Source organism: Chiloscyllium plagiosum, chromosome 1 (genome assembly GCF_004010195.1).
Source record: "Chiloscyllium plagiosum isolate BGI_BamShark_2017 chromosome 1, ASM401019v2, whole genome shotgun sequence".
Lineage (NCBI taxonomy): Eukaryota > Metazoa > Chordata > Chondrichthyes > Orectolobiformes > Hemiscylliidae > Chiloscyllium > Chiloscyllium plagiosum.
In genome coordinates this window covers 107,380,985-107,396,519 of record NC_057710.1, presented here as the reverse complement: position 1 = coordinate 107,396,519, position 15,535 = coordinate 107,380,985, and the positions used below count along the sequence as shown (strand labels likewise).

The 15,535-nt window shown below is 41.2% G+C and overlaps 1 protein-coding gene across 1 annotated transcript in view; it reads right to left on the bottom strand.

Annotated features, from left to right (window-relative positions):
• Nucleotides 1-15,535, bottom strand: part of anapc4 (anaphase promoting complex subunit 4) — a 97,890-nt gene that overhangs the window by 41,876 nt on the left and 40,479 nt on the right. Inside the window, exons 13-14 of the mRNA XM_043700575.1 lie at nt 12,055-12,097; nt 11,782-11,858 (exon numbers count right to left, since the gene is read on the bottom strand). Of these exons, the coding sequence (XP_043556510.1) occupies nt 11,782-11,858; nt 12,055-12,097 (120 nt within the window). The remainder of the gene's footprint in view (nt 1-11,781; nt 11,859-12,054; nt 12,098-15,535) is intronic.

Sequence of the window (15,535 nt, the reverse complement as noted above, 5' to 3'; positions counted from 1 at the left end):
ACACACACATATACATACATCCCTCATATATACATAAAATAATAACAGAAAACAACTCCAAGGCGGCGGGGGGGGGGAGAAAATCAAATCCCTCTCCCCACCCCTCATAATAATATTAAGCAATAAGGTAAGGAAAAAAAAGGGAGGGGATATAAACCAAAACGGGGGGGGGTGGAAGGCAGACCAACATCCATTATGTCCTACAGTTTATCTAAGGGAGTCCAAGAATTCCTTAGCCTTTTCTGGTGATCCAAAGTTATATACAGATCCTTCATGGTTAAAGCGTAACATCGCTGGGTAGCGTAAGGAGTACTGTATATTTAAGTCCCTTAAACGCTTCTTCGCTTCGTCGAATGCCTTCCTCTTTCGAACCAGAGCCGGGGAAAAGTCCTGAAATAGCATGATCTTGGATCCTTTGTGGATCATAGCTTGGGGGTCTTTTCCGAGATTTCTAGAGGCTTCTAGGAGTATCTGCCTCTCCTTGTAGCTCTGCAGCCGGAACAGGACCGGGCGTGGGCGCTGGTTCGAGCCGGGCCCGCGTATTGCTACCCGGTAGGCCCATTCCACCCTTACCTGGCCTGTTCCAGCTTGCAGATTTAAAAGTTGTGGCAGCCACTGCTCCAGGAATGCTGTAAGCTGGCCTTCCTCTTCCTGTTCGGGAAGGCCCAGCAAACGAATATTTTTTCGACGTCCTCGATTATCGAGGTCGTCATTATGATTTTCCAAGGTCCGGACTCGCTGCTCGAGAGTCCGGACCTGATCCACGGCCGATTGAGCGGTTGTCTCCGAGGTCGCGGCCTTTAGCTCCGCCCCTCCGACTCGGCGTTGAATTTCTTCAATTTCACGGTCGTGCTTCTTCAGCGCGGCCGAGAGCGACTCCCAACGATTCCTGGATTCGACGATACAGGCATCGATCTTCGAGTCAAGCTTGGAAAGCATTTCTGCAAGACTTGCTACTGTAGGTAAGTTCCTCGGGGCGGCTGTGGACGCCTCTGCTGCAGCTGGAGAGTGTGGGGGAGGGGTTCCTGCTTGCTGAGAGCTGCGGGCTCCCTTCTCTTTAGTCATTTTAACTTAGGATAAAGTTGCTTAAATGTAATATTACACAACTAATTCAGTTACTAAACTATTATAAATGATTTATAAATGATTTGGTGAGCTTGGTAGGGGGTAGGTGACCCACTGTGCCCAAGTCTTGGGAGGAGCACTATAGACTCAGTCTTACTGGGTCGCCGCCATCTTGGATCCCCCCGTGGTTTTGTATTTCTATCATCACAAGGAACTTCATAAAGTTCAGAATCCCGCACTTTAGCGTCCTTGAAAAAAGGAACTTATATTTAATTCTTTGGCAGCACAGACTAAGTTTAAGCTTTTTGTCTGGCACTCATCAGGCCGAGGTGCAATCAAACAAACTTAGAAAGAAAACACCAATTTAGGTATACAGTACAAGAAGAGCTTTGAATGGTTAGAACATGGTTGTAATGGGGGTTCAGTAAAAATTGTTAATTGCCATTCTTAGTTAGTTGAGCAAACTCAGGTCAGGCAGGTAGACTCTTGTGGAATGTAGCATAGTTTGGCAGTCTCCACAACCCTTTCCTCAATGAAAAAGCTATAATGTGTAGACACATTTCTTCTGCCTATGAAAAGCAGGGCCTGCTGCGTGAATACATGTAGCGTCCAGAATGTCCAAATGAATCACATCGAGAGCCCAAGTGAAAACTATGAATTGGTTTCCAGTATAATTTTTAGCAGAGTCACATCTACCCTTGAGCATAACACTCTGGGGTTTGCAAGCATTAGCTGGTTCAGTGCGGTCAGCATGTTGCTTGCTGTGGATAGTCAATAGAATGTGTTTTTTGATCAAGTATGCTGGTGAGACTTATACCCTACATAATTGGTAACACATCAGCACAAACTCATCCACCACATTCCACAACTGCGTGGTTGGCAAAACGTCCTTTCGCCTTGATAGCAGCATCTTATTAGTGTAGAAAACTACTTGCAAAAGTTGCAATGTACGAAAGTTATTCAAATGTTTGAGATACCTGTTACTCAAATGTTTGAGACACTTTTCCCTTCCAGAGTAATCTGCAATAGACTGAGCAGTTTTAAGGCTAAAAGCAATGGCCATAAGTTCTTTATGAGTTTGTGCAACATATAGTGAGTGATGATTTGGTCACGGTAGCCATTACCAAGCAAAATAATTGATGGACCCTATCTCAGCATCAAGCTTATGTATTAGCAAATAGCTAGGTTCCTAATCATGAGGTTGCATATAATATTGGTCTTGTACATGGAACTGTAGGAACCCCAGCATCTAATATGTGAACACAAGCTTGCAGTAGATGGTAACAGAAAATTTACGATAGATTTATTTCGACTAATACATTGAAGAAAAGGTGCTAGATTGATTGTTCCATTTTAATTGAGTGCACTTGAACATAAACTCGAGTGTAGGACAGAATTTATTGAGCTATGTAAATAAATTATGTAAGTAAAAACTGCAAAATGACTATCAGAAATGCAGTAATTATGTATGCAAGCATGCAATGGGTAGATGAGTGGTTTTTCCACTAAAGACATGCTTCTCATTGAAATTGACAAAGATATTAGCAAGAATTGGCCTAGAGGGGATCTCATACTAACACCATTTGTTTGGCTTCACACAGTATCATTGAAATAGAACTCAATTGCACGAATTGTTAAATTAATGAGTTTAATGAAAACAGATTCAGATACGTGTCGCACATCTAAATTGCTCTATACAGTGACCTAGTGCAAATGCCAATTGCTTTCCCGAGTGTTATGTTTGTGAACAGGCTAACAATATTAAAGAAGAACATGGATGGGAAATTGTCATCCATAAGTAAGATAAAGTCACCAACTAGGCCATAGGGCCATTCACTCATTAGAGACAAGGAGAGACTGAGACAGCAAGAGAAACCTGAGGGGTCACCACACCTCAGGCAAGGGGAAGACTGAGAAAGACAGTCCTTAATAGTAACCTCAGCTGGTATGCAAATTGAACCCACGCTGTTGGTGTCATTCTGCATTGTAAACCCATTGTCCAGCCAACCATCTGTCAGAGTTTGAGCAAATACTTCACACTGCTTCATGAAAACAACTTTAGCCATCTCATCACATAGGTTTGATGCTGAAATAGCAGGTCTCAAAACTATTCTACGTGTTACTGGCTACACCAATGGCTACCATTGTTAGTCCTGAAAGATTTACTGTCTACAACATATTATCCTGGAAGAGGAAGATGTCTTTGATACATGAGTGACCGGTGACGTTGGCCATCTCGCAGATTCACAGCCAATGTAACACATATTGAAATAGCATAATAGTTTTTCTAATTATGTGCCAATCAACTACAAACTGGTGAAATTTGGTTTCACAATTGCCTTGAAAATGCTTCCTATTAGTTATACTATACTTTTCTATGACATTCCACATATTCTCATTACTCCAAACAAAGTTAGTCATCACTTAATTTCTATACTTTCATCTTCTGCCACTACTGACCCCAGATACGTGAAACTGCTTAATTTATTAAAATCTTCACCTGAAGGTTACGCCTTCACTCTGATCTATCACTCGAGGTTTAAAATGTCTGTCCATATGTTAAGTTTTGGTCTCTTGATTGTCATATCCCTAGTTTCCAGGATTTTCTCGAAGTTTCCAGATACTCACCCATTGACTTATTTAATAGGGATAATGAGACAATGTCACCTGCAAAAATCATTAATCAGAGCACTTCCTATCTCACTTGCTCTGGCAAAACATACACAATAATCGGCAGAGGAAAAGGATCCTTAGTATAATCCAAACTTGGCTTTGAAACTCTGCTTCTTATTGCTTCCTGGCAATTCTCGTGCATGTCATGCAAAGGCTGTGAGCACTTCCCAGAGACTGTGGTGACTCTATTGTACTTATTGATGACAATACCCCATCCATGTTCTTATTTAATATTGTTAGCCTGTTCACAAAAATAATACCTGGGAAGCAATTGGCATTTATACTAGGTTACTGTATAATTCTGGGATTCTAATAAATATTTAAATTTCATCCCTGGGAACCTGCATATGAGCTTTCTCCAAACTGATGAATACAATCTTCGTGTTGTATTGGCATTCCTGATATTTTCCCATCTCATGCTTCTTCGAGGCATGAATCCAACTGACTTCACTTTTTTACAAAGTCTCAGGTCTGTGATTCTCCCTCATATCTTGCAACAGATTAATTTCTTCATTGTTGCAATCTTGAATTACTATCTTTTCTTTGATTATCAGCACCAAGATGCTATCCCCCTAAGCCCTTTGAATTTTCTTTTTTATCAAATCACAATCCAATGCAGAGCGTAGGAGGACATACTGGGGGAAGCAACAAGTATATTGAAATTGGAGGAGTCAGCCTGATGAAGATACAATATAGAACTACTTGTATACCAAACAGTGGAAATATTTTGCAATTGACAGGGCTAAGCAAACCCACAATCAATGAATTAGATCTAAGTTCTGCACCCCTGTCACATTCAATCCTCAAGGAGTGCTGTGCCACCCTCTCCTTTACCTGATGAAGCAGCAGTGCTCTAAAAGCTTGCGATTTCAAATAAACCTGTTGAAATATAACCTGGTATCATGTGACTTCCGACTTTGTCCACCCCAGCCCAACACCAGCATCTCCATATCATGGTAAACAAAAGGAAGTAAGGACCCACAAATATCCTCATTCTCAATGAGAAGGGCTCCACCACATCAGTATAAAAGACAAGGTTGAAGTATTTGAGTCCATCTTCAGCAAGAAATGCAAAATGCATGATCATTTCAGCCACCTTGAGGTGCCCAGCATCACAGATGCCAATCTTCAATCAATTTAAATCACTGTGTTGTGATGATGCTGCTCCTTTAACAAGGTTATGCTGCCCTTGGCTTTATTTTTAAGAGAGGTTGTAAAAGCAGCAATTCCAAAAGGGCTAGGTTTGAAGGGTTTCAGGGGCAATTTGATTATAGCGAACAGATAGTGCCTCAGAAAAAGGCTTTCAAGTTTTTTAAAAAGACTTGTACAATGAAAGGTGAATGGCCAGTTCTCCAAGCTTAGCTTTTCTCTGGTTTGGTTTCATTTGGTTTTAGCAGGCAGCCATTGTGAAGCTGCTGGACCCCAAAAAGCAGGTCCACGTTGATCTTCCCTCTCTCTGACATATCTCCTGTAATAACCTAATGTGGACTTTTCCCTTTTTTTTTGCAAAGATGTGTTTATGGGGATTGTTACAAATATTTGGAGCAGCATCAGTAAGTTGGGATAGTCTACTGGGTTTTCGGTTGGGTTAGAGGAAGTGGTGGAGGCTGGTACAATTACAACATTTAAAAGGCACCTAAATGGGTATATGAATAGGAAGGGTTTAGAGGGATATGGGCCAAGTGCTGGCAAATGAGATTAGATTAGGATGCCTGGTTAGCATGGACGAGTTGGACCAAAGGGTCTGTTTCCGAACTGTACAACTCAATGACTCCAAGTTATCCTATAGGTGAATTGGCCGTGCTAAATTGCCAGTGGTGTTAGGTGCAGGGCCTGTTTCCACACTGTAAGTAATCTAATCTAATCTAATCTATATTTGGCTCTCTTCTGTTTGTGTTTCATTTGGTAATCTTGCAAATAAATTCTGTTTTGTTTAAACATAAGTGGTTGGGCCAGCTGCATCACTCGAGAATATCCAACTTAAATCTGCTTAAAACAACTAGCAAAGTTAGGGTTCGGACTACTTGCTTTAAATATTTTTAGGGGGTCTGGCCTGGTCTATAACAGTATGATATCAAAATAAACAGTTGAAGGCATTGGAAACTGCAAAGATTATGGGCCCAGATAACATATGGCAACATACTGATGACTTGGGCTCCACAAGTAGCCATAAAGTCATTCAAGTACAGCTGCAACACTGGCATCTATGTGCCAATCAGGAAAATTGCTCATGTATGTCCTGTGCACAAAAAGACTAGATAAATTCATCCCAGACAATTACAGCCCTATCAGTCTGTTCTTGATCATCAAAGGGATTGTCAACAGTGCTTTCAAACATACTTGCAAAAGAATAATCTGCTCTCTGATGCTGAGTTTAGATTCCATTGGGCCACTTGTCTCCTGGCTTCATTTGAATCTTAGTCTAAACATGGACAAAAATGCTAACTACAAAAGTGAGGCAAAAGTGACTGCCTTTTGCATCAAGGCAGAGTTTAATCATGTGTGGCATCAAGGAGGCCTAGTAAATGTAAAGTCTAAAGCAACTTCCAAATGGAATCCATTCCAGCAGTTGGTACATCATAGTAAACTCCAGGATCTTGGCCTTTTCATTTGATACTCAAAACCATGCCCACAATGAATAACCTTGTATCCTGTTCTTTCTTATCCTGCATGTCTATTTAGGTCGCCTGCTATCACCAACCTGATTGAATTGTTATTTATTTTTCCCAGATTCTTCTTTTGCTTTAGGTTTGTAACAATTAATGTATGTTCCACATTCCACCCCAGTTTCCAGCTTTACCTTGTTGATTCTGTCACTGATTCTGTCAATTGCCAAAACCTTCTGCATATTTTCTTTGCCAAATAGTAATATAAAACTATTTCTTCTCATATCTCAACCATGGTAGTAGAGTTTAATTCCACTACCATTCTCTCTTATTTTGCTGTCCTTTCGCTCTGTTTGAATGTCCATGCATTCTAAATTCACACCATCTGGCCAATAACTTCACTGCTTCACCCTGTCAGGCTATTCATATTTTGGCTTAGGGTCTGGTGATTTATTTTTAACCTCTTCTTCTGGCTTTCTTGTTTACCTATCCTTATTTATTGGTTGGTAACCCTTATTCCATTCCTCATAGGGTTGCAGTAGGGACCTCTAGGTTTTTAACTTTAGCCAGATAGATTCCAACTGTTCTGAAGAACCGTGGGCGGCACGGTGGCACAGTGGTTAGCACTGCTGCCTCACAGCGCTAGAGACCCGGGTTCAATTCCCGTCTCAGGCGACTGACTGTGTGGAGTTTGCACGTTCTCGCCGAGTCTGCGTGGGTTTCCTCCGGGTGCTCCGGTTTCCTCCCACAGTCCAAAGATGTGCAGGTCAGGTGAATTGGCCATGCTAAATTGCCGTAGTGTTAGGTAAGGGGTAAATGTAGGGGTATGGGTGGGTTACGCTTCGGCGGGTCGGTGTGGACTTGTTGGGCCGAAGGGCCTGTTTCCACACTGTAAAGTAATCTAATCTAATCTAATCTAAAACAATTGGAAGTCACATTGAACTTGAAACATTCTTTATTTCGTTCTGCACAGACGTTGCCAGGCCTGCGTGTTTCCAGCAGTTTTTATTTCAGATTCCATCCTTGGCACTCCTGGATATCCTCTCCTCAATATTGTAATTTCCTCTTTAATCAACATTGCCATCTTCCTTCTTTCCTCCCTGAACATCTTGTATCCGCTGATATATAGTATCCAAGGTGTACATCAGCATGGCTTTTGCACTTGCAACTCAATGTTATTTGCTACTCTTTTACCTCATTACATATCCTCAGGTGTATACATCAAATTTGAAAGCTGGACTAGCAATGTGTTCACATTTTCATTTGACAACTCAGCAATTTCTACTACTGTAAAATTCTGCATGCAAGGAAGTGATTAAACTCATTATGTAATTTGATACATCACTCAACGAATGACTGTGACAGGTAAATTTAACTGGAACAAATATAGCTATACCCAAGATTCCCCAAACATATATGCCCTTGATTCAGAATTAATCCCATCTTTTTTTATCCAAATTGTGATGCCAACTTTATATTTGTTGACTAAGTGAATGGAAAATTTATCCTACTGCACATGGAATGAAAAAAACCTCTACAATCTATGTTGGCTGCACAAAAGAATGTGCTTCCACTTGGGTTTAATAGCTTCCTGCTGGCAGTGTCACAGAAACTTGACAGATTGCTCTCTCCAGTTTAATAATTAGCTTTTAGCACTATGAAGTGGCATCATCTGCACTGTTACTGAAACTCTGAATTTCAATTCTTTCCTTTTGGATGTCTGATCATACAATTTCCTAGAAATAATTTTCCTGCTGTATTCACAACAACAGTATAACTAATGTAAAGCAAGTTGTTCGTTCTAGGCACGGTCTCTGCGTTTAAACTAAATAGAGAGAGGAGGGGACAAACTGGAAGTTTAAGAAGGAAATTGAAGGGAAAGTTAGAACAAGGGAAGTCAAGAACGACAACAGTATCAATGAAGCAGAAAACTCAAAAAGGGATCATGCCGTAAGGTTGAGTGAAATAGGGGTTGATAGGAAGGGTGAGGGGAGTAACAAATTAAAAATACTATATATGAATGCACGAAGTATTAGAAATAAGATGGATGAGCTTGTGGGGATAACTGAGACGTGGCTTCAAGTGGACAGGGCCTGGGAAATGAATATTCAAGGCTATACGTTCTATCGTAAGGACAGACTGACGGGCGGAGGGGGTGGGGTGGCCCTGTTGATAAATGATGATACTCAGTCCCTTGTGTGGGCGGGACCTAGAATCAGGGGATGTAGAGTCAGTATGGATGGAGCTGAGAAATTCTAAGGGTAGAAAGACCCTCTTGGGAGTTATCTACAGGCCCCCAAGCAGTAATATGGATGTAGCGTGTAAGTTGAATAAGGAGCTGAAATTGGCCTGTTGCAAAGATGTTACTACAGTTGTTATGGGGGATTTCAACATGTCGGTAGACTGGGAGAATCAGGATGGTATTGGACCTCAAGAAAGAGACTTTGGGGAGTGCCTCCGAGATGGATTCTTAGAACAGCTGGTGCTGGAGCCTACCAGGGAGAAGGCAATTCTGGATCTGGTATTGTGCAGTGAACCAGAATCGATCAGGGACCTCGAAGTGAAGGAGCCATTAGGAGGTAGTGACCATAATACAATAAGCTTCAATCTGCAATTTGAAAGGGAGAGGGTACAATCGGTAGTGACAATATTTCAGTCGAATAAAGGGAACTATGGGGCTATGAGGAAGGAGCTTGTCAAAGTTCAATGGTGCAATACCTTAGCAGGGATGACAGTGGAAGAACAATGGCAGATATTTCTGGGTATAATGCAGAAGATGCAGGATCAGTTCATTCCAAAAAGGAAGAAAGATCCTATGAGGAGGCAGGGGTGGCCATGGCTGATGAGGGAAGTTAAGAAACATATAAAGTCAAAAGAGAAAAAGTATAACATAGCAAAGATGTGTGGGAAAACGGAGGACTGGGAAGCTTTTAAAGAACAACAGAGGATTACTAAGAAGGAAATATGCAGAGAAAAAATGAGGTACGAAGGTAAACTGGCCAAAAATATAAAGGAGGATAGTAAAAGCTTTTTTAGGTACGTGAAAGGGAAAAAAATGGTTAAGACTAAAATTGGGCCCTTGAAGACGGAAACAGGGGAATATATTACGGGGAACAAAGAAATGGCAGAAGAATTGAATTGGTACTTCAGATCTGTGTTCACTGGGGAAGACACAAGCAATCTCTCAGAGGGAACAGTGGCTGAAGGACCTGAACTGAACGGAATTTATATTTGCCAGGAATTGGTGTTGGAGAGACTGTTAGATCTGAAGGCTGATAAGTCCCCAGGGCCTGATGGTCTACATCCCAGGGTACTGAAGGAGGTGGCTCTAGAAATCATGGATACGTTGGTGATTATTTTCCAGAGTTCGATAGATTCAGGATCAGTTCCTGCAGATTGGAGGGTGGCTAATGTTGTATCACTTTTTAAGAAAGGAACTAGAGAGAAAGCAGGAAATTATAGACCAGTTAGTCTGACCTCCGTGGTGGGAAAGATGCTGCAGTCAATTATAAAGGATGAAATTACGACACATCTGGATAGCAGTAACAGGATAGGCCAGAGTCAGCATGGATTTATGAAGGGGAAATCATGCTTGACTAATCTTCTGGAATTTTTTGAGGATGTAACTCTGAAGATGGAAAGGGAGATCCAGTGGATGTAGTGTACCTGGACTTTCAGAAAGCCTTGGATAAAGTCCCACATAGGAGGTTAGTGAGCAAAATTAGGGTGCATGGTATTGGGGGCAAAGTACTGACTTGGACTGAAAATTGGTTGGCTGACAGGAAACAAAGAGTAGTGATAAAAGGCTCCCTTTCGGAATGGCACGCGGTGACTTGTGGGGTACTGCAGGGATCAGTGCTGGGACCGCAGCTTTTTACAATATATGTTAATGATATAGAAAATGGTATTAGTAATAACATTAGCAAATTTGCTGATGATACAAAGCTGGGTGGCAGGGTGAAATGTGAGGAGGATGTTAGGAGATTACAGGGTGACCTGGAAAGGTTAGGTGAGTGGACAGATGCATGGCAGATACAGTTTAATGTGGATAAATGTATGGTTACCCACTTTGGTGGCAAGAACAGGAAGGCAGATTACTACCTAAATGGAGTCAAGTTAGGTAAAGAGGGAGTACAAAGAGATCTGGGTGTTCTTGTACACCAGTCAATGAAGGCAAGCATGCAGGTACAGCAGGTAGTGAAGGAAGCTAATAGCATGCTGGCCTTCATAACAAGAGGGATTGAGTATAGAAGCAAAGAGACTGCACCTGGAATATAGTGTGCATTTCTGGTCTCCAAATTTGAGGAAAGACATTCTGGCTATTGAGGGAGTGCAGTGTAGGTTCACGAGGTCAATTCCTGAATGGCGGGACTATCTTATGTTGAAAGATTTGAGCGACTGAGCTTGTATACCCTTGAGTTTAGAAGACTGAGAGGCGATCTGATTGAGACGTATAAGATTATTAAAGGATTGGACAGTGTGGAGGCAGGAAACATGTTTCCGCTGATGGGTGAGTCCCGAACCAGAGGACACAGCTTAAAAATAAGGGGTAAGACATTTAGGACAGAAATGAGGAGAAACTTCTTCACCCAGAGAGTGGTGGGTGTGTGGAATGCTCTGCAGTGAAGGTCCAATCTCTGGATTTGTTTAAGAAAGAGTTGGGTAGAGCTTTCAAGGATAGTGGAATCAAGGGTTATGGAGATAAGGCAGGAACAGGATACTGATTAAGGATGATCAGCCATGATCATAATGAATGGTGGTGCAGGCTCGAAGGGCAGAATGGCCTACTCCTGCACCTATTGTCTATTGTCAGGCACCAAGTAAATAGCAAACACTGAGGGAAACATGATGTAGCAAGTAGCACACTCCAGCTTATTTCATTCTGTTTAGTTTTTTGACACCAGCTTTACATTGAACAGTTTAGATTTTAAATATATCATTTTTGATTTTGTTTAGTCATTTGAAAACTTCCACTGTAGATACTAAAAAACCTATTTCCACTGTGTAAACTATCATGGGGTTGAAAAGTTCATTTGAGATCAGGAGCACATTGCCATGATAGGTGATACAGCAGCCCTGAGAGAAAGGTCCCCCAAGCAAGAACAATTCAGAAATCCTGACCCGTAAGTGTCATGATGTCGCAAGGCTGAAATCACTTCACAATGATTGTAGTCCATAACTGATTACAACATAAAACTGTTCATTGCTCAAAAAAAACTCTTCAAGATATCACTCCATTGGTAAACCTACAGTTTACACTTAAGTTTGCTACGTTTTACAGGAAGCATTCAAAAGATTTGTTTAAAAAAATCTTTGAATTGAATTATCACGGAAACAAATTATATGTTGCAGTTATCACCTGGTAAAAGGCTTGGAAATTTACCTTGGCCAAATAAACAAAAATAATTTCCATAATTCAAATAGAATGACACTCTACCTTTGTAAGTGACTAATAACCAGTTTCTGAATACTAGAATAAGATGATTCTATGGATTGTCCAAGTTTCTTTAAACCCTGTTAGATTCAAAGTAAAAGATCTGTTTCAGCAAAAAAGTAAACAACTGTACATATCACAAATGTCAAACATTAAGTTAGGGAGAAAAAGTGAGATCCATATGACAGACATTTATGTTGTTGGGTTCAAAATTATGAGTAAAGTCTACAAAGAAAATTTCTTCACATTCTTTATTTCTATTTTTAATACACTCACCTTAACTGTTAGCTGATTCATTAACAAAGATTGCAACTCTGGACTATGAAACAAAAAAGGCATAAGTCACAGTCAGAAAATATAAAAGTTTTGATTAACTGTTCATTTTTATACAACGTGTAACAGCTAGCACCAAAAATATTCCTCCACTCCAGTTTTTAAAATCAAGCAATGGTTCGAGTTGCTGATTCGCTCCTCTCACTTCTCATCTAAAATCTTCTCCTTCTTCTGTCCACACACCCATGTATAATAAAGCTTTTCTCAAGTTGTTTATCTCAACCCATCCTGTTATCTCTCCTCCAAGTTCACTGACTTCTTATCTTTCCCAAATTTCTCATCCGTGTAAACTCACCCACCATTATTCATGGTCAACTCCTCATCCCTACTATCTCATGTGGTCTAGTCCGGATGTGTGAAGTTCTAACACATACAAAAAGCTTGACTCCAGCTAGGATCGAGCAGCACACTTACTTGGAACCACATTGATAAATATTCACTCCCTCCACCACTGACTTTTGGGCAGTTTGTATCATCTATCAGGGGCACAGCAACAACACAGCATAAAGGGTCCTTCGACAGCACTTTCCAAACTCATGACCACTATCTTCCAGAAGGTATGGGGCAACAGGTACACAGAAAAATCACAATTTCATCAAAGGTGCTCACCATTCTTATGTGGAAATATAAATCCATTCTTAGTCTCATTGCATTAAAATCTTAGAACTCCCTCCCTAATGGATGCACCTACACAATTCACACAAAAAATGATTGCAGCAGTTGTGAAGACTGTTCACTACCACTTTCTGAGGGACAATCAGGGGTGGCAACAGATGTTGGCCTTTTCAGTGATGCTCACAGCCCATATATGAGTCAATGAGAAAATGAAATCACTTTCCTGGTTTGATTCACTTATGTCATTCTTCCATGTCCCAAACACACCTCTTCCTTTTGTATTCACTGAAAAAATAAGCTGTGCACTTGCTTACAAATGAACTTTCAAGAATCCAACTGTCCAGCCCTTCATGCATTGTTTGCTACAATTCTGTAGCTTCTAGTTTAGAGAATTCACTCTCACTCAAGTATCTTAAGAAACTTTCATTCACATTTCCCAAAAAAGCTTTCACACCCTTGCAGTTCCCCTGGTACACAGTTCACCTCTGTGCTCTCAAGTATAACAGAGGTAAACCTGAAATGATACGTGAACTGTTTAACCATCCATTGCCGGATAGAGTCATAGAGATGTACAGCATGGAAACAGACCCTTCGGTCCAACTTGTCCATGGACATCCTAACCTAATCTTGTCCCATTTGACAGCACTTGGCCCTTATCCCTTTAAATCTTTTCTATTCATATACCCATCTCGATGCCTTTTAAATGTTTCAATTGTACCAGCCTCCACCACTTCCTCTGGCAGTTCAATTCATACACGCACCACTTTGCATGACAAAGTTGCCCCTTAGGTCCCTTTTAAATCTTTCCCCTCTCACCCTAAACCTATGCCCTCTAGTTCTGGACTCCCCTAACCCAGAGGAAAGACCTTGCTAGTTATTCTATCCATGCCCTTAAAATAATTTTATAAACCGCTCTAAGATGACCCCTCAGCCTCGACGCTTGAGGGAATACAGGCCCAGCCTGTTTAGCCTCTCCCTGGAGCTCAAATCCTCCAACCCTGGCAACATCCATTTAAATCTCTTCTGAATCCTTTCAAGTTTCACAACAGCCTTCTGATAGGAAGATCAGAATTGCATGCAATATTCCAAAAGTAGCCTAACCAATGTCATGTACAGCCGCAACATGACCTCCCAACTCCTGTACTCAATACTCTGACCAATAAAGGACAACATACCAAATGCCTTCTTCATTAAATTACCTACCTGTGATTCCAGTTTCAAGGATCAATGAACCTGCACTCTAAGGTCTCTTTGTTCAGCAACACTCCCTAGGACCTTACCATTAAGTGTATAAGTCCTGCTAAGATTTATTTTCCCCAAAATGCACCTCATTTATCTAAATTAAACTCCATTTGCCACTCCTCAGCCCATTGGCCCATCTGATCAAGATTCCATTGTAATCTGAGGTAACCTTCTTTGCTTGTCCACTACACCTCCAATTTTGGTGTCACCTGCAAACTATACTTCTTATGTTCACATCCAAATCATTTATATAAATGACAAAAGGTCGTGAACCCAGCACCAATCCTTGTGGCACTCCACTGGTCACAGGCCTCCAGTCTGAAAAGCAACTCTCCACCACCACCCTGTATCTTCTACCTCTGAGCCAGTTCTGTATCCAAATGGCTAGTTTTCCCTGTATTCCATGAGATCTAACCTTACTAACCACTCTACCATGAGGAACCTTGTCAATGCCTTTCTGAAGTCCAAATAGATCACATCCACTGCTCTGCCCTCATCAATCCTCTTTGTTACTTCTTCAAAAAGCTCAATCTAGTTCGTGAGACACTATTTCCCACACACAAAGCCATGTTGACTAATTCTAATCAGTCCTTGCCTTTCCAAATACATGTACATCCTGTCCCTCAGGATTCCCTCCACAAACTTGCCCACCACGGATGTCAGGCTCACTGGGCAATAGTTCCCTGGCTTGTCCTTACCGTCCTTCTTAAACAGTGACACCATATTAGCCAACCCCCAGTCTTCTAGCACCTCACCTGTGACTATCGATGACATAAATATCTCAGTAAGAGGCCCAGCAATCACTTCCCTAGCTTCCTACAGAGTTCTAGGGTAGAACTGATCAGATCCTGGGGATTTATCCACTTTTACGCATTTCAAAATATCCAGCACCACCTCCTCTGTAACATGGCCATTTTTCAAGATGTCACCATCTAAATCTTCCATGTCTTTCTCCACAGTAAACACTGATACTTGTTTAGTATCTCCCTCATATCCTGCAGCTCCACACATAGACTGCCCTGCTGATCTTTGAGGGGTCTTATTCTATCCCTAGTTACCATCTTGTTCTTAATGTATTTATAAAATCCCTTTGGATTCTCCTTAACCCTATTTGCCAAAGCTATCTCATGTCCCCTTTTTGCCCTCCTGATTTTCCTCTTAAGTATACTCTTACCGCTTTTATACTCTTCTAAGGATTCACTCAATCTCTCTTGTCTATACCTGACATATGCTTCCTTCTTTTTCTTAACCAAAACCTCAATTTCTCTGGTCATCCAGCATTCCCTTCACCTACCAGCATTTCCTTTCACCCTGACAGGAATATACTATCTTTGGACCCTCGTTACCTCATTTCTGAAGGCTTCTCATTTTCCAGCCGTCGCTTTTACCTGCGAACATCAGCCCCCAATCAACTTTTGAAAGTTCTTGCTTAATACTGTCAAAATTAGCCTTTCTCCAATTTAGAACTTCAACTTTTAGATCTGGTCTATCCTTTTCCATCACTATTTTAAAACTAATAGAATTCTGGTCGTTGGCCCCAAAGTACTCCCCCACTGACACCTCAGTC